The following is a 24,722-nucleotide window of genomic DNA, read 5'->3' on the forward strand; positions in this document are numbered from 1 at the left end:
TAAACTTCACTCCACCTGTTTCTTTTTTACTTTTCTATTAACGTGACTCCTAGCAAGTCTACAATTACAGATGGGGCCTGAGTTCTATTTCTACAGGACAGCCCTCCTGGGGACGAAAATGTCACAGTCTCAAACACCAGCCCATGGCCGTGCCCTTAAAGGAAAGAGTCTTAATGTTTCAATGCTAAAGTGACCATGAAATTAAGCAAATGGCAACAACTGATATCAGCTAGGTCAAATCACAAACTTAAGAGAACGCTCAACAAATATGTATAACTCAGAGGCGGCAGGAATCTACCATCTTTTTATCCAAGAGAAAACAAACACAGTCTCTAGCCCAGTGGTTCTCCATGCCTGCCAAGGAGACATTGGGTGATTCCCGGAGACATTTTTGATGGGGAGTCGGGGTTGGGGAGCAGGGACTCCTGGTATCTGACCTGGAGAAATGAGGGACACCCCTGACAACAAAAATTATCCAGCCTCCAATGTCAACCATGCCCCCACACACAATCGGACAAGGTTGATCTGAGGTCCGCACAGTCACACTTTTAATACTCAGATTTCCAGGGGTAGGGGGCTGGAGGCGGCATCTCTCTGCAGAATGGCTTCTCTGCAGGGCTCGGAAGTGGCCCAGGTTTTAGTGGTACCCACAACGTGGGAATATGAAAGTCATAATGATGTTAAAACAATATTCACTTTCTCACCAGACTGAGAACTGAGTTTCAATGGCTGAAAGGTCTGGACAGCTGTTTTTCAGGTTATTTGATAGAAAATGGGGTTTAAAAGCTCAGTGCAGTAAACTAACTATACTCCAATTAAAAAAAAAAAAAAAAGCTCAGTGCAACATGAGCCAGACCCCCCCACTCTGCACCCGGAGTGACACCTCCCATGGAGGCTCTGAATGAGGCGAGCCCCTGACGTGCTCAGCTCTCCAGCCCTGACCACACAGGTTCCTGGGCCGGGCCACAGAGCCGTGGAGGAGCTGAGACCGACCCTGCAGGGACAGGAAGAGGACAGGGCTGCGCGGAGAAGGCCAAGACAGGAAGAACCCAGGGATGAATGTGAACAGCCCCTTTTCGTGGAGCCAGGCTGGGAGGCTTGGCAGGAAGGGGGGTGTGGGGGGGGAGGGCACATGATAATTAACTCAGCAAGTTGATAGTATTTGCATATAAATGCCTCCACAAATCACTACAAACAAGCCAGGACAAGTCAGGCCTATTAGCATATACAAGCCAGCCCGGGAAGGCCTCTCTAGGTGGGTCATTGAGTGGGCTGCTCACTTCGAAGGCCGCCTGTCAGCTTGGGGTGGGGGGCACGTGAGGGGAGGACGGGGACACTGCGTCTATTTCAGACCCTTTCACTCTTGAACGCAGTTGCAGGATGTCAAAAGGAGTTGGCTTTATTCCCAGCCCCTAAGGGCAGAGCAGAAGAAATGCTGGACCTTTGCGTTTCTTTCTTCCAGGGTGTTGGGAAGCAGAAGGGAGCCAGGGCCATCAGTGGGCACAAAAGAAACACAAAGGGAAGGATATGCAGACGGGAACGAACATTCATGGACAGGCTACTGAAAATGCACCGGGAAGACTTGTTTTCTACTTCGTTTCATTCCCACTTGAGGAGTGAGATGTGCATTATGCCCGTTTCACAAAGGAAGGAAGCAGTAAGGCTCAGAGAGTTTGCATGGTGGGTGCACAGTCAAGCTGCCAGGCTGGAACAGAGCCGTGCCTCCACGCCTGCGACCCTGCGGAGGGGTCCGGGCTAGAGCAGAGTGGAGAACAGAAGCTGGCTTCCCAAAGAGCAGGCTCATTTGATCCATCTCTGCTTCTCCCAGGACAATGGAGTGTGGACACCAGCATGCCCACTTCAAGGGCTGACTCATAAGCGGCACTCTGATCCTGACCTGGCCCCTACCTGTCATACTCGTAATTATCTCACTCCTTCCACCAACAAGCAAGACCGCACCTCCCTCCAGTTAGACACTTAGATTTCCTTTAGCAGCCAGCATCTTCAATGTCTGGACAAATGTTAGATTCGCCAGTGAGAAATAAACCAAACGTCCTTTCCCCAAAAGTGTAAAAGTTCTCTGCTTTCTCCCAAAGACACTTCAACCTTTGGTTTCGTATCTGTTGCAAGAAAAATCAGCTTCGACCTCCTCTCTGAAAAGGCAAGGGGGAGGGGAAGCCTTATTAATTTCAAGGCTGCACTCTTCACCTGCGACTACCTTTTAAAAGTAAGGCAGGTGGGTCTGGGTAACATGTACTCGTGGGGTCAGGTACACAGACGACAGCCCTCTCTGGACAAGCATTTCGTATCTGGTGTGAAAGTGATGCCATCCGGGAACCTGGCAGAGCAGGGGCGGCAACTGAAACCAGTTGCTTTCGCAGCGACATCAACCTTCTAACACACAGGATCCACGGGCCTCCTCTTTATGTCCGCAAGTTGACACTTTAGCAACCGGGCAGATGTTTCACAGGGAGACGTGGCGATGTTACAGGGAAAGCAAAAAACATTCCCCCTACCAGCCAAATGCACATTAAGAACCAAGGCCCTGAGCCAAAGAGCCTTTTAGGAAGAGGGCCTGAAATGGTGGCAGAGGCTTGCATTGTTTCTTGAGCAGTTAAGAAAAACTGTTTAAAAAAAGAAAAAATGACAGGAAAAGTTGCTGAGAAGGAGGGAAAAAAAGGGCATACATGTGTTCCTTAGCATATTTTAATCAGGAAAAGTTGTCCAAAACAGGCTGCTGAGAAACCGTTTTGTGTGGAAAGCAAGTAAGTTGAGGACTACACATCTGCACTTTTTATAGGCTTACAGGAGTTTAAACTCTTTTGTAAAGAGCTTTTTATGTACTGAATCAAGGCTCCCATATTTGAACAGGGATCTATATGACTGGGGTTGGGTGGGGGGTGGGGGGATAGGCTGAGACCCGAAATCAAGGATCAAATTAAGCAACCCCAGTCTTTTCTTCACTCAGCTCATCTGACTCTGGCCTTTCCACTAAGGAGATTCAAAGAAGACAGAGAGCCTCCTGGAATTGTAACACAGAAATTCAGAGCCTACAGCAGAGGTGTGCATGGGCGACAGTTCTCATTCAAAATCCAGCTCAACCAATAGGCTCAGACGTTTTCTCCAGTCACATTCCTGGATAAAGTCGGCACAACTAAGAACACAGCAAAGCTGCTTTTTTTTTTTGCCCACTCCCAAAGACCCAAAAGTAATTGGTTCAGCCCTTCTCTTTAGCTAACACCCCTCCCAACACACACACACACACACACACAGAGTAGGAGGTCTGAGTAGTCACCAACTCCTGCCTCCAGAAGCACAGAAGTGGGGGGCGGGCGGGGGTGGGGGTGGGCAAGTTTCACTCCCAGATCAAAGGTTTGTGGCCGAAATCACTTTCAGGACAGCGCGTGAAATCGGCAGCAGATGAAAATTCCACCGTCTTTTCACAGCGTCCAATGGAGCCAGCTTCCCCAGTTCAGAGTCTGCCTACAGATGACAGAAGATACTCCATAAACTCCTAACTGTTGCCCCAAAAGACCCACTTAAAATTAAAGACAAGATAATCATTGAAGAAAGCCTTTAAAGCCATTATGTGATTAGCAGAATGGGAGGAGAGAGGGATCTCGGGGTTTCTCCATCTTCCCAAGGCACAGCCTACAAGGGGAGCTGACGGCTTCTGTTCCAAACCTGCAGCAGCCAGAAGGGGCAACAGGCAGGAGGGGAGTATATGGTTTGCACACCCCATTCCTCCCTTCCTTGGAAGCCTTAGACAAACTTCAGGGAGGGAAGAGGATGGCGAAGTCTTCGAGGCGACACGTGCGTTAACACCCAAACTCAAAGAGAGAGGAACTGAACCTTCTAAGACCCCACCCCCAGGACACAGGAGGCTAGCTAAGGCCCCTCTGGAGGGGCACACATCAAAACCTGTGTGCATTAATTCCGGTGTTGACAAGACTGCGTGGCGACCCTCCTGTGCGAAGGGAGAAGGGCTCACCCAAAGGCAGATTAAGCCCCAGTGTTTTGTTAAGAGGCCCCTGTCTGGGGTTAAAACCAACAACACAGCAGTCTTCTGAAATGAAGTCAAATTTGCCATCTAGCAAACTCTGTTTCTTTCCCTTTTTTTATTCAGACCCTTATTCTTGCAAAAGCAAGAAACTCCAGGAATTAAGGGTGAAAGAAGGGCAGCAACATCAAAGGAAACAAAAAATCACCTTTTAAAAGTGATAAATAAGCCAAGCCACCTTCCTTGGGCAAAGACTTCTCTGGAAACACACCCATCACTGCTATGACCACTCACGGCCTTGTCCTCACCATCTTGTCCCCTGGCCCCAAAGAATGAAAACCAGAAAAAAAGCATTCACACTGTCTCACTGCCTCTGAAGCTTTAGCACAATATTGCTGTCAATTCCCCAGTTCCTATCCATATAAGAGTCATTTACTTTATTAGCTAAAGAAAAAAAAAAAAGCCCTCTAACATCTGACTGTCAGTTCACACATGTTCAAAGAGAACAATCTGGCAGCCAACTTTAAATCATATAGAAGAGAAATCTGACAGTTGTTGATTTTGCAGTTTTCCTCCTTAATCTGGACTTTGAGAGTGGCCTGCCAATGAGCCAAGATTTTTGCCTGGGTCTCTCCCTTGGGGCAGTCTGACTCAATCTCAGCTTCTGTGTGTGTGTTCCTCAATGCGAGCAGTCTGAGGACTCGGCACACTGCTTTGGACAGAAAAGGCACCTTTTAATATTTGAATGAGACTAGCTCCTGCAGAGGGATTCTCTTGCCTGGATTCTATTAAAACTAAGTCCCCATTTCCCTGACTACAGTTTCTAACCCAAGCAGAGGATGGTGGTTCTGAGCTGTGCTGTGATTTCTAAAACAACCACCTTTAACAACCAAAATCTCATAGCAGAACCCTTCAATACCCCTATGAAGCCCACTGTAATGGAAGCTGCCTTCTTGCTGTGTTTTTAAGGTAACGCCCCATCCTGGTTAATTACACCAGCCTTGGGAACCAGAGAAGACCAGCAGGCTCAAGCACTACAGAAATAGGCCAGGCTAAGAGCAAGCAATGATTTTAATAACAAACGCAAGTATAAACCACAGCACATACTGTACTTCTTGAGGTTACTAATGTTCAGCGTCAGGTACATTATCTCTGGAATACCGGCAAGTGTGAGATGGAGCTTGCAAGTTTCTTCAGGCCAGAGTCACCACTGCCTCCCCTATAAGACCAGGAGGCAAACCCTTCCAGTTAAGAGGCAAGGTGAGCTCCTCTAAAAAGTGGGTATCAAGACAATTGACTTTTCCCTTAGAACAATTCCCTACCCTTTTATAAAATGTTGCTTAGTCACCTGAATATTTACTTTTTAACATGAGACGGTTGCAACCCTGTAAAAAAAATTATTTCTTGGGTGAAGATCTGCTTTGGGCCCTGGGGTATTTCTAGGCTCTCACACTAACACTTCAGAAGCAAGGGGTAAAAAAAAAAGCCCCAAGGTCCAAAAGGAACACTAACCCACCGTGACAGTAAGGACACACGCCCTGGACCCCACTAAGGCTAGAACTGAAGGAGCCAAGCTAAACCATATGCAGTCCCAGATAAGACTTTACTAGCAGTCTGCAGTCACAGATTTATTCTAAGGAACTAACAACCTCTGGGTCACCCAAGGTGAGCCAGGCTTGTCCAGGGAGTGTCTTGAGCCAGGGAGTGTCTTACTAATCATCATTTAAAGTTATAATGATGAAAACTGAAATCTCGCTTAGTTTAGCTCCTGGCCACTGGGCAGCCCAATTGGCACTGAACTGATATGGCAGTTAAATGCAACCCTAGAGCAGCAAGAAGGCAGGCGCAGCAGTGTCCTGTTGGGAAGAGTCAAACAGAGGCCTGCTGAGAATTCTGTTTTATTTGGGTCCCTTCCATCCTCCCTGAGTATTCGTTTGTGCAAATAAAAGACAGAAGGGAAGAAACCAAAATTAAAGTTTCAGGTGGCTGGGGAAGCAGCTCAGATTTTTTTTTTTTCTATTTTGGAAGAGTTAGCAAGTGTTTCTCAATAGTTTCCTGTCAATCAAAACTGTTCTCAGGAGAACTGGAAAATAGCAGCTCTATCCCATAGAAAATGCAGCCATTTCAAAAGAGAGTTGGGAAAAGGAGGTGACCCATGTCATCAAGACAGGAGGTCTCTAAGTCACTTAATTCCTTGTGATTCCAAAAGGACTGTTTTTAAAGTGTAAAAGTGCTTGCTTCTGCCTCTGCCTCATGTTGTTAAATAACACTTGTGTAATTAAATAAAAGAGCAAAATGTGACCCTAGCCCATTCTGAGAGGCACTTACATGCTCTCTGAAAACATGCTGTAAACTAAATGCAGACAACCTCCTTAGTCCTGTAATTTAAGGAAGAGAGAGAGGGAAAGTTTCTCTTGGCCTTCACAGCCACGTGCCTCTGAGAGGGGGCCTTCGGGGTCTCGGCGAAGGAGAGTGCACACAAATACAGGTGTGCAAATATCCAGGTATGGCCCTCTCTCTAATGACCCTGTTTTTGAAACACTTAGATTATTTAGAACCCTGTCTCCTAACTTCCCTTACATTCCACCATCTCTGTTCCCTAATTGCTTTTCAGGTTGGGTAACAAGAAGGATTCAGAACCTCAGGCTGCCAGTGACTGTTCTGAGAGCAAGGAACAGGCTCGTCTCGGCCTTTCTTGATCAGGTTGCCCTGCAAGGTGTATGTTTTCCTCTCAGATGCAGCCTCTGTCCTCTCACTCACGGTTCCCTCTCCAGCCCGGTCTACTGGAGCTCATGATTTTTAGGGTTTCCCCTTGAAACCTATCCAGAAACCACAGGCATTAAAAGAACATGAGGGTTTGACACCTCCTGAATTTAGGAATGAGGGGACTCCAGGGGCCAACTCTGAGAACTCACACCTGCTGTTTGATGGCAGAGAAATGAAGTTCCCCCGGCTAGCACGAGCTCGAAATTATACTCTTATTTAGTGACCTTTCCCCAAGGATCGCAAAGCATGGGATGAAGTAAGATGACGCGTAACTTTCTCACTATCTACCTTCAAGGCTCAAGGTTGTTTTCCTTGGTTTGCCTTCATGCATTCCACCATGGCAGGCCCTGGCCTGAGGGAGAGGCCTTCTCTCCGTGCCCAAGTGGGGCCATGTGCTCTCTCTGAGATTATCTGTCAGTGGCTTTCAGAGTCCTCAAGGCCAGTTAAATGACACAAACAGAAGGCAGGAGAGAAGACCCTCTTGGATTCTTCTGCTAGCTCTTTTCATTTAAACCAGTTTATATACCATGCACCACTGTGCCAGGCAAAGCACTCTTAAGACTACACCAGGCAAAGAACTGTAATCTTTGCCCTCCAGGCATGTTCTCATCATTATAACACAGGTATGTCCAAAGCAGAAAGCACCATTTTCCAGAAAGTTCTTTCCCTTCCAGCTCACCATAATTACTTTTTTTTTTTTTCCTTTTACTGACCTAACTTGGGCCTTCCTCCTCTTTTTCAACAGGACAAACATCTAAGTTTTCTCTCTCTCTTTCTCTCTCTCTCTCAACCACCCCCTCCCTACAGAAATGAAGGCTGCTCTGGTTTTTCCAGAGGGCCAACCAACTGAAAGTAGAGGGTGAGCTAGTCAGTCTCCAAAGGTGCCTCCCGCTCCAAAGCTCTGATTCTCCCTTTAATTACTCTCCAATAAGCGCACTGGTCACACTGTTTCCAACTGGCCAGTGACTTCTCCTGCAATGAAGAGCGTGTATTTTTCGGCGGCGGAACTCAAACTTCTAAATGACGCCAGCACCGCAAATATTCAGAAGGCAGGAACTAATCCAAAAGCAAAATTAGGAAGGCAAGAGGGAGGAGAGGAAAAGATGAACGGGAGGAAGGAGGGAGGGCTTTACTCTATGCCCAGCAGAATTCAGAGGCTCTCACCCCAGGTAGGTTCCAAGTAGAGTCTAGCAGTTCAGGTGTATCCAGCCTGCCCCTCCCCCACATGCCCCAAGAGAATGGGAAGTTCAGCCAAGACTCGCAGCACCTGCCCGCAGCTCCAGGCCGGCTGCGCGGACCGGCCGGGGGCGGGAGGCTGCACTCACCTGGCACACAAAGGCTCCGCACACCTCCGGAGGGAGGAGGCACTCGCAGGTCCGGGGGCCTCGGCGGGTGCGACAATGGGAAATTCCAGCGGCACCGAAGCCCCGAACTTACCCACCACTCCAGGCGGCCTTCTCCCCACCTCCCGCTGCCCCCGGGGCTCCAAGGTGGCTCTGGCTAGGTGCGGGGGGGCCTGGGGCAGGGGAGGGGGGCTCATGGTGGCGGCCGGGGCCGGTGGTCGCTCCTCCCCGGGAGGGAGGGTCCCCGGGCGCGCGGCGGGGATTCACCCACGGGGCGCGGCGCTCGCGTCCCCGTCCCCGGCCTGCCCGCTGCCGGCTCGCCCGCCCTCCCGCCCGGAATCGCTTTATGTAAATGAAGCTCAACTCGCAGTTTGCAGCGCGCACCGCCCGGGGAAGGGGGGCGGGCGGGGCGGGGGGCCTTCGGGGATCCACATTACACAGCAACAAAGCGGAAGGTTAATTTGAAACTCACAGCCCCGCCGCCGCTCGGCTCCCCGGGCAAAGCCTGACATCTACAGTCGTGCCGGGCGCAGGCCGGGTGCTCCGCGGCGGCCGCGCCCGCGGGGACACGGGGACACACACGGGCGCGCGAGGCCCCAGCGCTCGGCTGCGCTCCGGGGACGAGCCTCCGGGCAGGCCGGGCCTCGCGCCCGGAGACAGAGCTCCAGGCGGCTCGGCCTGCACCGCGCGAAGAACCAGCCCGGCGGGAACAAAGCCTGGTCCTCCCCAGGCGCTGACCCCTCACTCATCAAAAGTCAGGGGCCGGCCTAGAGTCGGGCGAGAAGAAAGGGACGCGCCCTCGGCCAAAACAAGAAGCCTGGGGCCTCCGAACCGGAGCCCTGGGTCTCCCGGCCCCAGCCACGTCACAGCCAGGCCACTCCAGCGTACGGACATTAGCCAATGTGGACAGGAATTTATTTGAAACACACACCCAACCTATTAACTGCTTTACAGAGCACTTCTGTTTTTCAGCTGCAGAAACTTATTAAAAAAAAAAAAAAAAACCTGCTCTCCATTGAGAGTTTAAGGATAGAGTTTTTCACGGGAGAGAAAGAAAGAAAAAGGAGACAGAGAGAAAAAGTCCAGTCTGCAATTAACCTTAGTGTCTTTAACAACATGCCTTAAAAAGCCACAGGTCATGTCCCTTCCTAGGGAGATTCTACCACCTGGGGCAGATTTAATGTGGCCACTCCAGTTGGTCAAAGCAGTCGCTGGACACTTTTCTATCTCCCCAGGTTCGTCTTCTCCATTCAGATAGGCAAAAGGCAGCACCACAGAAATCTCACCGGAAGTCCCCTGTCCTCCCTGCTGGAGTCCCAGGCTCAGTCTGAATTCACTCCGGATTCTCAGCACAGAAAGGCACCTGCTTTCGCCTTTTCTGAAAGCCACCCACCCCGGCTGGCCCCACAGCCCTGAGAGTCCTTTCTGACTGCACAATAATGAACCGTGCAAGTGTTAGAAATATAATAAGCTCACAAGGCGGAGGAGCTGTATGTATGGAATCGTATTAGCGTTAAGCACACACTGATGCAGGAGGGAAAGGGGCAATGAAAACTAGAAGTCATTTCTGCACAATATAATTTGGGCTCAAATTAATATAACTACCTTAACCTGTTGGGGAAGGACAGCCCCTCTCTACATTTTAGTTCAAAAAAAGAGCCTCAAAAAAAAAAAAAAAATTTTTTTTTTCCCAGCTAAAGTCCAGGGAGAAAAGACTGCCTCTAGGGAATCATGTCCGATTAGGGACAAAGGACAGCACAAGCCAAATTCTGTCACACATGAGAGAGTGAGGGGGGCAGGGGGACTGGAGATGGAAAAGGGACAAGCAGAGGGTGATTTTCTAAACCAAAGTATGGCCACTGCAGAGCTGTTTCCAGACCGCCTGACTTCAGGTCCAAGAACAGGTGGTATTTTCAAAACACTATTATTTATTTTAGCCACATAAGTTGAGAACACCTTAAAGAAAACCAATTAATAATTTAATTGAAAAAGTGACTATGAATAATACATGAAGATGATGATGCTAGCAATAATGCAAGTAACGTGGCACAGACAATTCAGAGATGTCTTTGGAAATGTCTTCAGGCGAGTGGAGACTTCAGGCCTCCATGTCTTACCTGGAAGCAACCCACAGCCCAGCAGATAAACACAATACAAAAATGTTTCTACTCCCAGAAAATCTAATTCTGCTGCTTTGTCTTAACTTTTATTAACAGGCAAAGACCTCCTAATCCGGTGACATCATAAACCAAGTGGGCCAACAGATAGGTATCTTCAACAAAAATAAAAGCTGGAAAGCCCAAAGATCCAGCCATCTAGACACCTGGAAGGATTGTGGAGGTCTGGGCAGTCTGAAACTGCCATTCCAAGCGGCAGACACTTGCATCTGCCTCCCAGACACCTCAGAGGCCTGACAGGTAGAACCAGTAAGGACCCTGAGTTCCTTCCCTTTAATTCGACACCAAGCTGCAGACAAGGTAAAGGCCTGGTCAGGCCTGCCTTTGCTACAGGCACAGATTTAACAGGTAACCCACAGGCAGGTGATCTATGGCCTCTGCATCATCAGAAATATAAAGGATTACACACAAGTTGGCATGTTACCGCAACCAAAACTTATTGTCATCGCTAACCAAAACAATACCTCTTCAGTGAGTTTTGCAAGTTTCGCACTTCCATATGGAATCAACAGTTTTTCTGACATACGTGTTGCAAATTCTGTCCCCCGGCTCTGAAAGGCCCCAGCTCTTCCCAGGGCAGCTGTCTGACGTGACACCCACAGCCTACTCAGCAGTGACAGGCGGGCACTCTCCTCGCTCCATCCTGGACACTGTTGACAAATAAACCCACTCTCAGAAAAGACAATTCTTCCCTTCCAGTTCTCCATAACTAGTCTTGTCTCATCTGGAAAGCGTAACTGGCAACAGCCAAAAGGACAAACATTTAAAAATAAATCAGGGAATGCTAACCCCTTTCCTACTCCTCCCCTTAGCCACTTTCCAAATCAGAGGCCAGTCCCCTGGCGCTTACTGAGCTGCCTGGTAAATTACAAAGACCCCATCCAGCCAAACTGGTTGTTTCTCTCTCTCTCCCCTACACACACACACACACACACACACACACACTCACTCACTCACACTCTCTCTCTCTCTCTCTCTCCAGTGCTGCTCCTTTTACTTCAGCAAAGGTAAATATGATCTCTGAGCTAAGAGACAGCGAATGTCAGCATTCTAACTTGTAGCTAAACCTGGGCTCTTGTCTTCACAGCACAACTGGGTCGAGGCAGATTTGGGTATTCTTCCAGAGCCTTCTATTTTTATTAAATTATACATACACATTGATTTTTAAAACTAGTGCTTAAATAACCTTGAGGCTTTAACAAAGAAAAAGCCAGAAGAGGGCACAAAACAAAAACAAAAGTCCCTCAAATAAGCAAGGAAACATTTGGAGCTGAACTGCACTGCATGCCCTGAATTCACCCCATTCTTTCTAGGCAGTTATATTTAGGGGCCTGGTACCCGCTGGGTGGCCAGGCCCTCCTGGGTATGGTACAGAATGCACGCTTTCCTCAGAACAGCCCACACTCACCTCCAGAACGAATAGAGGCTGGTGTGCCAAGGCCTAACAGATGTTCTGATTCACATTTCTCTGTCACAAACCTCAAGGCCTCCATCTCTTGCTACAATGCTAATTCCATGGATTAATTTTTACCCCCCAAATCGTAGGTGGGATGCTATCTGATTTACTTCCCCAACCTCCCCAGCTCAGAACCTAAGTCTATCAATGACAATTTTAAAAAGATATAAAAAAATAAATAAAAAGATATAAATGAGGAACCATTTAAAGGAAAAAAAAAAAAACTGTAATAGAGAGCTTTCTTCAAATTTCAGTTACAAAGCCCAAGTTTTCAGAAAGCAAAAATAAAGACCTTGCCTTAAAACAGCTTTAAAACATTAGGTGAGGAGCTTCCTCTTTAAAAAAAAAAAAAAAATATATATATATATATATATAATTTCTGAAAGGGCCAAGAGAATTTGCCATGCAAGACTTTTATACCCAGGGGGATTCTTACATTTGTGTTTCTAAACCTTGAAATCAAGAATTTTAATGAAAAGGCAGACAGATTCTTAAGGACAGCATCAAAATCAGGGTCTATATACATTACAGGAGAGAGGTGCTTTGTCTGCGCCCAGGAAAAAGAGGTGGGTTATTCTGCTCATGGGCCATCCCCACTGTCTGACCCATCCCTCTGCCAGCAGCCTGATGCAAACCGCTGAATTCTTGGAGGGGAAGCAGGTTGAAAGGAGAAGAAAGGAAAAAGGAAAGGAGGGAGGAAAGAAAAGGGGGAGGGGGATGTGGCCTTTCTATGTATAAAATCATGGTTTAAAAAAAATTCTCAACACAGCCTCAGTTTCACAGTGCATACCAACAGCGCCCGCCATACGTGCATTAAAACAGTCCCTGAAGCACCAGGAGCACAGTAAAACAGAACCAGAATTTTTTTTTTAATGAATCCAAATTGCATTTGGATTTGTGATTCCTTCCTATCAAGCGACCACTTCTTCGGGGCAGGATCCTAAGAGAGAAACAAAAGATGACCCTTTTCACACTTCCCCCGGATGATCCCAGAATCCCATTGTCTTATCTTTTCCTTTTAGTGCATTTTTTGTCCAAAATTTGTGGTAAGCTCACTTAAGAGCCCCAAGCTGAAATTTCACATCTCCTCCAAGTCAGCCGGTGTTTTTGAGAATCTGGATTTCTATTGAGGCCATTCCAATCGTCAGTAAGGCCTACGGTAAAATGCGCTTGCTTCATGCTGTTCCGTTTGTCTCTCTGCAGACAAATAGAAACTGTGAAATTTAAAGAATGGGTGGGAAAAAAAAAATCTAAAACAAAGAGGTTAAAAAAATAGGACAAATGTTTTTGCTTTTGTGTCTCCCTGGAGCAATTGTTTGGGGGAGTCTGCATTGACAATAACCATGAGAAGGCCATCTAAAGGCGATGCGCACACAAGGGGACTCCTTGCCTGCTGCCTTTGGTCTGGGAGAAAAAGCACCTTAGCTCCGTTCTCCAGGAACAAAAGGCCAGGGCCACGGAAGGGGGGAGAGGTTACTGGGGCTTTCACATGAAGCCAAGTGTCAATGCAGCTTCATTTTTCACCCGTCTTAGTTGGAAAGCAGCTCAGTGAACTTCCTAATGACTGCTTTTCCCTCTCTCCCTATTATTTCTAAAGCTAAAAGAACAAAACAATAATATTTTTTTTTAACCTAAAACCCATCATCCTATTAGAGGAACGCCTTGGGGGCCTACACACTCAGTTTTTCCTCCTTCCTCTCCTCACTCTATTTTTTTTTTTCTTTTGGAGGAGGGGTTCCATTCCGATTGTAGATCACATGGAAATAAGAGACACTGGACACTGCGGTCATTTTCAGTAACACCAGAATGGCCTTTATGTCTACAAAAAGGCCGGGAACAGAAAAATAAACGCAAAAGGAGAAAAAAAACTGAACAGGGATAGAAGGTGGTGAGGGAGAGACTGTGGGGCAACGCCTGGAAACGTTTTCTTTTTTTCACAGCATGAAGTCCCTAAAGTCAGCTTCAGATTTGCAACTGAATCAAAGTCATCATTATGAGATTAGGGGGTTTTTTTTGGAGGGGGGAGTTGCTGCATGGAGATGTGGACAATAAGGATGTACTAAAGACATAGACAAGGTGTGTGTGTATGGGGGATCCTTCAAAGAAAGAAAGCTGAGGTGAATGACTACATGCCATGAAAATACCAGGGCAAGTGGATGTCGGAGTGTTTAACCAGATTGGAAGCTGGAAACATCTTCCCCAGCGGGCAAACCCTAGGACGAAGCAGTGACACGAAAGCCTCAGCCTTTGAACCCAGACCTGGCAGCTTAGAAATGTGTCCCCTCTTCCCCAGGCAGCCACAGGCTCTGGCTGAAATGCGAGGTGGGGGTAGGGATGTGAGGGCCCTGCGAAGAAGCACAATAAACAACTCAAATATGAACGGAAATGACATCAGCAAAGTGAAGGGCCTGTTTATTGCAGATCAAAACAAAACAAACTTCCAAACCTTTTGTGTACACAAGATAACTCTATAAAAAGCCCTCCTAAAATGTCACCAGGGTCGACATATCAGCATGCCAAGAAAACAGATGACAGTTACCGTGGGGGGTGGGGGGGTGCCATGGGAGGAGGCAGGGATGATAAAGGGAAGACGATGGGAGGGGATATAAAACCAGAAGGGGCCAAAAACCCAGCTGACTATTTCCCCCCTCTGCGGATCCTTAATATTTATTGGTGTTTATAATCTGAAAGCCATGCTCTGTGTTTCACTTAATACAAGGCCAGACAGTGCTGTCTAATGAGGCAGCATTACAATCAGCTTGTAATACTGAATTTTTAATGCTGCCAAGGATTCTGTTACATAATAATATGAAAAACAGAAGCTGAAAGTGGGTTCATGGTGACAGGACACTGGAGGTCCCAGGCAGGCAAGTGCCATGGGCCTGCCTTCTCTCCCCTCTGCCCATCCCCACCTCCAGATTTGCACGCTGGCCCTCCATCCCTATACTGGAGGTGGGTATGAAAACCAAGAGGATTTCTTAGGAAATCTACTTTTAAAATTATTATTACTCTCCTCCCTGATCCAAAGTCTTATTTTAAGAGTCTGAATTCTACCTTATCTGGGGTTAGAGGTCTCAAATTTAAAAAAAAAAAATTGTGTGTGTGTCGGGGGGGAGGGCGGAAGGTGTGAAGAGAAAAGGAACACAGGAGTGGGGGGGATAGTTTATTTTAAGCAAACTGAACAATTTGAAAAAAAATCACAGAGGGAAAAAGAAATAAGATGCTGGGGGGCGGGGGAGAGATGAAGTCTGCCGACCATATTCACAGCCGCTGTACTCAGTTTACATGGGTGTAATTTAAAAGCATATATATACAGCCGCCGTTGCTTCTTTCTGTAATACCCCAAGACTGTAAATCTATAACCACTGCAATGATTTAGTGATTAAAAACATGATAACATATTGTGTAACTGCAAACCACAGAACCCCTGCCAACTCTCCTCTAAGATAAAGGAAAAAAATACAGAATATGTGTTGCTTGCAGCGATCTTCCTAAATCCAAAGATTTTAATAAAGGAAACTATACAATAGACAAATCGGGAAAGGGTGAGTGAATTCTGTGAAGCCAGCAAAGGAAGGCAGGGGGAAAAAAAGGCAGCTTTATGTGGGATTCTTTTCCTTGTACTAACAAATTACGACCTAAACATGCCTTTTCTTTTCTCTCTCTTTTTTTTTAATAGTTTGTTGTAACTGGAATAACTGGTCCTGTGTGCTGTCTTGCATATTCAAAGCTGCTTTGTAATCGGATCTGGAGATCCAACCTTATTTGCCTGAACTCAATAGGGTTGTTTTTTTTTTTTTTTTTCCCTCCCCCTCCTCCCTTGTTTTGTTTTGGATTTGGTATTGTAGGTTTTCTGTTCTTGCTGGGAGCAGACATCTATGCAGGCAGAGGCTCTGGTGCCTTTAAGCTACAGAGCAAACACCTGAGAGGGGGAAGGCCCAATTTGTAACATGGCAGGAGGAGCCTAAAATATACACACACACAAAATAAAATCAAAGCAGCTGTAGGGGTTTTGGCCTCTGAGCAGCTGACCTGACCCCATTCTGTATATTCTTTTATTTCCCTGTTGCAGGATTCCTGCACCTTGGGTCAGATTCAAACTCAATGTGACCCTGAGGAGAAGGCAGTCACCAAGCCCTGGAAAACTGCTCCATATTTAATGGGGGGCGGGGTGGGGGGGGAGTAGTGTAACTGCAATGCATTTAGACTCCCACAGTGTAGACACCCACACAGTACATAAACGTACACACACATTCGCACACACGTGCGTGCGTGCGCCCATGTGTCAGAACTGCCAGATCTTGGGGCCAGTTCCCACACAGAGGCCCTGGACTCTTCTTGCAGCACCCCAGAATCTTCATGTCTACAATTCTACCCATAAACACACGCGTGCACAGACCAACCCTCCTCCAGAGACTCTGTATGTTTAAAAAGTCCGCAGATCTGAATTGCCTCCTCTCTGGACCTGAGTAGGGCAGTTTATTCAGAGAAATCAATAGGAAAGAGCATTTGCAAATATTTATATAAGCCTTGTGCGTTTCAGCATTAAGTAATTAAAAACTAGAACTCAGGCAAGGGGGAAGGGAGGAGACACACAGACAGAGGAAGGCGGCTGGCCTACAGTGGGTTTTCCTGCCCACACCTCACCTCCCCAAACCGCAATCCTTTCAAAACTGACTCGGTGTACACTTTTTATGAAATCCTGCTCGTGCACCATTTGCTAGACTATTTCAAAATCATCTCCAAATATGGATTCACCTACCACCAAGCTTTCAAGCCTGACTGTAAGATAAGTGTCTGTATTCTCTCTCTCTCTCATATGCACACACACAGCAATCCTTACTTTTGACACTGCTTCAGTCTCTGGTGGAATACTCTCTCTTGGATTCTTCTCTCTAAATTCCTTGCACTAGTTAAAGATCTTTCACATTATAAGATAAGCAGAGGGCGGCCGAAGTGGTAATTCAATAAGTGAATCCCTATCCCTTCATTTCCCCCCCAATACTTTCCACTCCCAACCTATATAGGATACCAACACTTTGGGGGTTCAATACCGGAAACCCCCACATGTAAATAGATTCACCAAAAAAAAAAAAAAGTACAGTAAAATGAAGGAGTTCTAAAATAAGCCACAATCCAGTGGACTTCCTCTATATTATTCCGGAGAGCTGGCAGTAAATTCTGCTTGCACTGTTTCTAAATCTCCTCTAAGAAGCCAAGCAAGGCACTAGAGCACCCACGCTGCAGATACTGTAGAAATTTACAGTAAATGTAGGTACAAGATTGCAGCACGCTGCCCTATCGATTATGCAGATTGTGATCAATCTTCTCCCCCTCTCCCATTTCCCAAGCCTCTTTCCACAGACCTCCAAATAAGTTGGTCTGGAACTAGCCATTCTCCCAAAGTAGGGAGGAAAAAAGTAATTTTTTAAAATACATAATAAATCCTCAAGTGTCCCCACTGAAAGGGCTCGAGTCTCTTTTTTTTAATTTCAAAGTGAATTTATGTTCTGTAATTTGCATTACAGCCAAGCGATCACCGTATGTCATATTCTTCAAAGGTACTTAACAACCCCCCTTTTAAAAGTCACCAGAACTGGAGGCCAGAAAAAGGCAATCAGCCCCCTTCTTCCATATAGTCCTCAGATCAAGTTTCAATAATTGAGACCAATAAAAATTGTCATATTTACCTTGCTTCAAAGCAACAAGGGGGAAAAGTTGAGTGGGTGATTTTTTGCAAGCACTTGTAATCAAAGAATTTGCCACATTCGAAGGAACTGCACAACATTTTGCCAAAGTCAGAGTCTGAGCAACAGATTAATTTGCAAAGTAAAATGTATTTTTTAATAGCTCCACAAAAAGCCTACTGATTCCATACACAATTTAAATACCCGGCATAAAATACACTTAGCTCTACTCTCCAACAGATACGCAAAAAGATGTACATGAAAATGCGTAATGTAAAAATCAGGAACGTGTTTTTTGCATCTAATGGGGAAAATACATGGAAAAGAGGAATGAAACAGGACGAGGAGTAAAAGTGGGGAACGGAACGTAAACAATCCCAGACTCGAGTGAGCAAAAAGAGAAAAGAAAGAGAAAAGGGGGAGTAAAAAAAAAAAAACAAGCAGGGATCCTCTGATGTGTCTCAACTCAGCTCGGCAAGGAGAGGCCGGCCAGGCGACGTCTGGTCCCGGCCGGCGGCGCAGCCTCGAGCCCCCGGGAGCCCCTAGTGTCCAGGGCAGAGCCCCCTCAGGGCGTTCGCGGCGCTGCTAGTGGGGCAGGGCGGAGAGCGCGCAGGTAGAAGGTCGGGCGGCCACGTCGCCCCTTCGCCCTCTCTCGGACCCCAGGGCTCCGGTCTGGCGGCCGTGTCCCCGGCCAGTGGAGCACTGGCGCGGAAGGCGCCCGGCCAGCCGGCCGGCCAGCGGCGGCGGCGACGGCTCCCGGCCGGGTGCGCGCCCCGCGCGGCGGCTCAGCTCGGGGCTCCGGCGCCTCCCGGGGTGGGGCAAAGTTGGGGGCCGGGGGCGGCGGGGGCGGGGGCACTCGGCACCGCGAACCCCCCCCACCCCGCCCCGCGCCGACCGCCGCCTTTGTCTCGGCGCCCGGACCCCGGCCGCCCTCCCGCCCTCAGCCCGCGCCCGGGCCGGCCCTGCCCGGAGGCGCCTCCAAAGTCGCCGCGCGGGCCTCGCCCCGGGCGCCTCCACCCTCTCGGGGGGTCGCCGGCAGCCGGCGGCGGCGGCGCGGGGGCCGGGGAGGAGGGGGCGGCCCGGGACTCCGCGGCGGCGGCGGCGGGAGGAGGAGGAAGAAGAAGAGAAAGAGAAAGTTTGGCGCAGGGGGAAGGCGAGCGGGACGCAGCGAGCGAGCAGGGCGCGGGCGCGGGGAGCGCGGGCGGCGGCGGCCGGGCGCGGGAGCCGGGAGGGGGCAGGACGAGCCCCATGCAAAGCAGCCCCGGCGCCCCGAGGAGCCCCGCGTCCGGGCGGTGGCGGCGGGAGGAGGAGGAGGAGCAGGCGGCGGCGGCGGCGGCGGGAAAAAAAAAAAAAAAAAAAGAGGGAAAAGTTGCCACTTACGCGGTTGCTTCTCCGGCGGCGGCGGCTGCAGCGGCGCTGCTGGCGGCGGCGGCGGCGGCGGCGGGAGCTGGCGGCGCTTTTAATCCCGAAAAGAGGCGCTCGGGCCGCGGAGCCCATCAAGGCAGCAGCGGCGGCTGGCGGGGGTCGGCTGCGGCGGAGGACGCGCTGCTGGCGGCGGCGGCGGCGGCGGCGGCGGAGCTGGAGCGCGCTCGGCGGAGCCCGGGGCGGGAGGCGGCCGCAGCCGGGGAGCCGGAGCCGCCGCCGCCGCTGCCGCCGAGCAGCATGGTTGGCGGGGAGTTTACAGCCCCCGGAGCGGGCAGGGGCCACGGAGGAGAAGCGGCGGCGGCGGCGGCAGCGGCTCTAGGCTGTAATTGGGATGCAAAGCAGGCGGTGGCGGCGGCGGCTGCGGCCGGGAGGAGGAGGAGGCGGCGGCGGCGGCGGCGGCGGCGGCTGCAGCGGTCGGAGGGGACGCGCTGGAAGTGGGAGCTGATGAGTGAAAAGAAAAAAAAGTCTTTGGATCTTTATTCTGCTAATTAGTTTCCTGCAAAAAATGGCTGTGATTAATTCAGTGCGCATGTGCTTCATTACCCAGGCACGACGGGAAGGGCTAATTAGCCACCTTCTGGATCAATAAGATTCAGCAAAAAAGAAAAGGGGGAGGTGGAGGGAGGCAGAGGGGAGGAAGGGAGGGAAAAAAAAAAAAAAAACAGGGGAAAGTGATGAGCAGGGCGAGGAGAGCAGGAAGAGAGGATGGGAGAAGAGCCCAGGAAGAGGGAGAGAGGCACCAAAAGTTTATGCATGTATTAAAAACACATACACACACACACACACACACACGACACACACGCGCGCGCGCGCGCGCACACACACACACACACACACACACACACCGAGAAGTGAAATGCAGAGAACCAACAATAGGAACCTGGCTAAGATTTTTTTTCTTTCCTTTCTTTTTTTCTCTCTTTTCTTTCGCTCTTGTTTTTTCTTCCCCCCTTTCCTTTTCTTTCTTTCATTTTTTGGCAAACGCAGAAATGTTTAAGTTAAATAGGAAGAGAGCATCCTCAAAGAGGAAGGGGGGGGCATTAATGGAGTGGGACAGCTTAAAGCAAAGATTTAAGTGAAAGAACAGAGAAGGAGCAGAGACTTAGAATAGAAACCACTTTAAATTGCAAATCGGAGATTTTTTTTTAAAGGAGGAAAATTACCTCCCCCCCCCCACAATCAGAGGACAAATGGAGAAAATATGGAGAAAACTTTAACACGTACCATAGACTAGACAAAAAGATATAATATGTTAATTTTGTCTCCTGAAATAAGACGCAATCAATCTTCTCTGGTTCTTTAGAAGGAGGGGGAAGAGAGGAGTGATGATTAGAAGAAATAAAAGGGGGAAAGTGAATCAGAACTGAAAGGGGGTAACTTAAAGAAAGACTTGGAAACAAGTCCAACTTTCTACCTTTCTGGACTTAAGAGAAAAGTAAAATCAATTTTCTCGTGTAAAACCTGGAAAGCAGATGTTTTCAAAACACAGGAAGCTATTTTGCCATCAAAAGCAGGGATGTAATAAAGGCAGTGAAAAATAATTTCAGACTAAATTCATAAGAAAGAAAGCCAATATATTTAAATAGCGAGGAAAGGTCTAGAGTGTGTGTGTGTGTGGTGGTGTGGTGGTGTGGTGGTGTGGGGGGTGGGGGGTGGGAATTACATACTCTTTCCCTAAATGCCAAAAAAAAAAAAATCTTACAGCTACCTCCAAGAGTTTGGAGCAGAGTCTCAGAAGCCAAAGGGCTTGAAATGAGAGGATGGATTTCAGATAAAGACTAGGCGCGGTACATCCCACCAGAGCCCGAAGGAGATCCCTAGAATCAAAGACAGCATCCAGGGACCCTGCTACTGTACCGATTCCTAGTACATCAAAGCCATCACTTAGGCGGGTGCATGATACCTCCAAAAAGCAAGCAAACAAACGCAGGAAGAACAGGAGTCTCTCTCTCTCTCTCCCCCCCTCTCTCTTTCTTTCCCTTTTTTCTCTCCCCCCCCCCTTTTAAATCCTAGCCTTAGCGTCACTGCTACTGCAATAGATTTTTTTTAAGGACAAGTATGCATTCATGCAAGTTCTAAATATAAACTAGTACCATTGAAATTACAATGTCTAAAATAAAATAAAATGCAATTTGCACTTTAAATGATCTGCAAACAAATGTAAAAACATTTATGTTTTTGAAGGCATTATTCATGAACCCTGTAACATCAGGTAGAGAACGCACACTAAAACTTATTTTTTTGTAGAAAAAAATTTTTTGTCCCAGCCTTGCTGTATTATTTATTTTAGAAGGAATTGGGGAATTAATCGGGAAATCTGTTTGATTAGAAGGGAATTCTTCATTTTGAGAGATTTCCCAATGCTCTTAAGAGCGTACAGCTTCTTAGTCAAGACTAGGAGGAGAAAACCGGTTTAGGATTTTGCAGGGTTACCTCATCTAATCCTTCTGAATTCACTCTGGGAATAATGCTGTTTTATTTAGAAAAAAAAATACATTTAGAGAAATCGGGGGTTTCCTCTCTATGAGCCAAATCTGGATTGCCATTCAAACTTTTCCTGGCTGCTTTCCATGCGGGACAGTAGATCAATAAAGCCAAGTCCAGCCTGGCTTGCTACAGGTTTCACCAGTCAGTGCTTGCAAAACCTTTGTCATTTTCTAAAAATAAAAAAGCTAAAAGTTATTGTAGAAGAAGGGGCTTTTTTTTGTCCTCTGCACAATGTGTCTTTTGTGAGGTTAATGCCATTCTGGGCTCTCGATAGCCCTGGACAATGGGAACTCTCCAGGAGTCTGCAAAGACTCTGGCTTTCTTCTTGCTTGATTTTTTTTCTAAAGGGAAGGATGAAACATTCCTACAGTCCAAACACAACTTCTACTTTGATTAAATAAATATTTATCTTTATTGTAGCCATTGTATATTTTTACCTTCAGTTTGTCCAGTTTCTGATTATTATTTTAAATTTTTCATTGGCAACAGTTAATCTTTTTTTTTTCCCTTTCAGTCCAAAGTGCAGGTCAGTGTAAAATGTAGCTGACTGAAGGAAGACTGGTAAATTCTGAATTTTTCCATTATACATCAGGTAAGGAAAATTGTTCAGACCCTCAGGAGTATATTTGCTTCCTCTTTATCTGTCTTCACAAATCTTCATACATCTGTTTATTTTTTTAGGATGTATCAGAATTCAATTTCTCCTTGTAAATGTTGAAATCTCACTTAAATGCTATGTATTTGTTGTTTGTTTGTTTTTAAATGTAAGTAGTACTAGAAGCGAACTTGTAGCTTGTTTCTTATACAAAACGGCATGGAAGAAATCAGTCTCTCCAGTGGTACAGACGATTTGAGGGAAATTCTGGATATAAATGTATTTTGTGTTGCAGTATAGGAAAATGTCAGCTTAATCTGGTAAATACTTATGCTAATTTCACTGAGTGAATTCGTTATAAGGAGGAGAGGTACCAAGCTCGTATCACTGAATAATGCTTAGGCGATAATCCAGCATCTATATGGATTACTTTATGTACAGAATGAAAAAAGGAACCAAGAAATTCAGAATCTAAATCCTTCATTTAGCTGGCAAGGGGACAGAAAATTTTAGACCAATCTGTTTTTAAACAATTTACAGTAGGAAGGGAAAGTGGAAAGTGGGCTAAATATTTCATTGATGGGTATATTTCCCTGCCTCTCGCTCAAGTGCATGGTTGTATATATAAACACAAAGATATCTGCATACATGAGTACATAAATATACATTTGGATGACTTCAGATGTCTGTGCATCCCTGTGTGTGCATAAGTACATGTGCACACAGATATACAAGATGTACACAAATGTAGGTAGTGGAGAGGGGTGTGCTTTCGGGCTGGGGGGTTCCATTTCCAGATCTGTCTGAAGCTCCTTTTCTTGCAACTATAATATAGAAATGTCGGTTTAATGCTGAAGATGTGGATGGTAAATTTGATTAAGAATCTGCTCCCCTGCAATTTTCAGAGTCTGGGGTTGCAATGTGAGCAGCTGTTATTTGGTCACATTGGGCTCAAAGATGCGATGGGCCAAAGATGCGATGGGCCAGTCTTTTTTAAGGGGAAAGGGAGGGGAACGGGAATCTTAGAAGATTTCACTCCCAGAGAGCCTAGCTCTGGGCCCTGGGTTCTCTGCTGTTGGGGGACTGGGGACACAAAAACAAAAAAGGGAGGAGGAAGAAAAAAAGAAAACCTCATGTGGAGGCATGGGAGGTTGAAAGGACGCTTCTCCGTACAACTCCAGAGCTAGATCTAAGAGAAGGGTTGCAGGGTGAAGAATGTGCGGTCCCTTTTTGAATGTGTATTGTTATTCTAAGTCTATTGTATGTACGTGTTACTGTCCTTTCATTTGCCACGACAACATATGGATTCCATAAATGCAGACATGCCGAAGTGCATCTGTCTGGGTAGTTAACACGATCCAAACATCCCTCTTCGTTCCGCTAACTCCGGCTCTTCCTCCAGCTCTCAGGCAGCGCTCCGGGCCGACCGGCCTGTGCCCCAGCCTTACAGCGCCCCGCAGTCTTGCCCTTTTGTGGTCTCCTGGTGGGATCCAAGGTGCCGCGCGGAGGAGGCGGGCTGCTCGGCAGTGCCGAGGTCAGAGGCGCCACTGCTGCCGGCCCCTGAGCGCATGGGGAGGAAAGGGTTAAGCTGCCCGAGCCTCGGGAAGGGGCTGCGCTCATTCCGGAGCGAGGTGCAGCCACCAGCAGCTGTGATTTAGGGGTCAAGTCCGAGATCACCTTTCTCCTGCCTCTGGAAATGGCAGAAGATGAGGTAGGAAGGGAGAGACAGGAGAGAGAGACAGCCTGGAGCGGCACTTGGCGCTCCAGCCATCCGTTCCCTCCCCCCACCCTGCAGCCTACCTCCTGACCCCTAGACAAATCGAACGGTTCCCCCTTTCTCCTAAGGGTGCAGGGCGAGGTGCCTCTGAGCATCTAGAACGGCTCCACCCTCAAGTCTGTCCTGCGGTTAAAACCACCGTACCCTGAACCTCAACCACCGATAGAAAGTTTGCTCTTAATGCACCGGACAGTGAGCAGCTAGATATGGGTAGAAACTGCTCCCCGTTTATAAAAAAATCAGGGGTGCCCTTGGCAGAATGGGGGACTTTGGATGTTGGCACCAACTCCTCAGACTCGGGTTGCGCTCCTCACAGTGGAGGACAGATGTACACAGTGGTGCCCACTACTTGCAGCTTCTTGCTTTGTGCCCACATTCTTGGTCAAAGAAAGCTCCCCCCACCCGGCCCCAACTCAGGCAGCCTGGAGAATACTTTTGTGAAAATATTTGTCATGCCTGAAAGATAACCATAACCCAATTCAGATTTGTTTCTGAGGCATTTCACTGGAAAAGAGCAAAGCGACTGGAGTCCCCTTTTGTTTTGGCGCCCTGCAGGTGTGCCAAGGGGTGGGTCTCAGCACCCAGGTGGTGTCTGGGGACTGTAGGGGGACACATATGGTACCCAGAGAAGGATCTCTGACTGAGAAAGAGTTTCCCAAATCCACCCCGGCCAGGCTGGACTTCAGGACAACGACCACTCTTTTGGAAAGTTACTCCAAGAAAAGGAGTTTCTGGTGGGAAAAGAACTGGCTGGAAATGACAGGAAGGGGAACTAGATCCCTGGGGGACAGAAGGCAGGTGCGTGTCGGGGTGGGGGGGGGGGGGAGGTGTGGAGAGTAGCAAGGGAGAGAAGGGAGCTAGGAGGTCCACATACAAGGGCGCGGCCGGGGAGGCTCCGCGACTCGTTTTCCAGACACTCTTCTCCAGCTGCCAGAGCAGAGCGAGAGCGAATCACCCCGATTTCAGCTTCTGCTTCCAGGGCCAAGAGCGCGGACCAGCTGGTCCAGAA

General features: G+C 48.0%; 2 protein-coding genes across 2 annotated transcripts in view; one reads left to right on the forward strand and one right to left on the reverse strand.

Annotated features, from left to right (window-relative positions):
• The window catches only part of ZFHX3 (zinc finger homeobox 3), a 244,021-nt gene extending 235,609 nt beyond the window's left edge, over window positions 1-8,412 (reverse strand). Inside the window, exon 1 of the mRNA XM_027516108.1 lies at window positions 8,092-8,412. The gene's annotated coding sequence lies outside the window, so the exon portion shown is untranslated. The remainder of the gene's footprint in view (window positions 1-8,091) is intronic.
• Window positions 8,005-23,594, forward strand: LOC113875338 (spidroin-2-like). The gene is made up of 5 exons (XM_027513663.1): window positions 8,005-8,270; window positions 8,584-8,993; window positions 18,093-18,530; window positions 18,841-19,217; window positions 23,346-23,594. Exons 1-5 carry the CDS (start codon window positions 8,005-8,007, stop codon window positions 23,592-23,594), a joined length of 1,740 nt encoding a protein of 579 aa, XP_027369464.1.
• Window positions 23,595-24,722: the final 1,128 nt, after the last annotated feature.

This window comes from Bos indicus x Bos taurus, chromosome 18 (assembly GCF_003369695.1).
Source record: "Bos indicus x Bos taurus breed Angus x Brahman F1 hybrid chromosome 18, Bos_hybrid_MaternalHap_v2.0, whole genome shotgun sequence".
Taxonomy (NCBI): domain Eukaryota; kingdom Metazoa; phylum Chordata; class Mammalia; order Artiodactyla; family Bovidae; genus Bos; species Bos indicus x Bos taurus.

What these genes read in the sequence shown, in the direction of transcription:
- LOC113875338 (XM_027513663.1), top strand. Translation starts at nt 8,005, where the DNA reads ATGGGAAGTTCAGCCAAGACTCGCAGCACCTGCCCGCAGCTCCAGGCC. An exon ending in TCCAAGGTGGCTCTGGCTAG is followed by an intron (nt 8,271 to 8,583) that starts GTGCGGGGGGGC and finishes TGAAACTCACAG; the next exon opens with CCCCGCCGCCGCTCGGCTCC. An exon ending in CGGTGGCGGCGGCGGCTGCG is followed by an intron (nt 19,218 to 23,345) that starts GCCGGGAGGAGG and finishes TCCAGCTCTCAG; the next exon opens with GCAGCGCTCCGGGCCGACCG.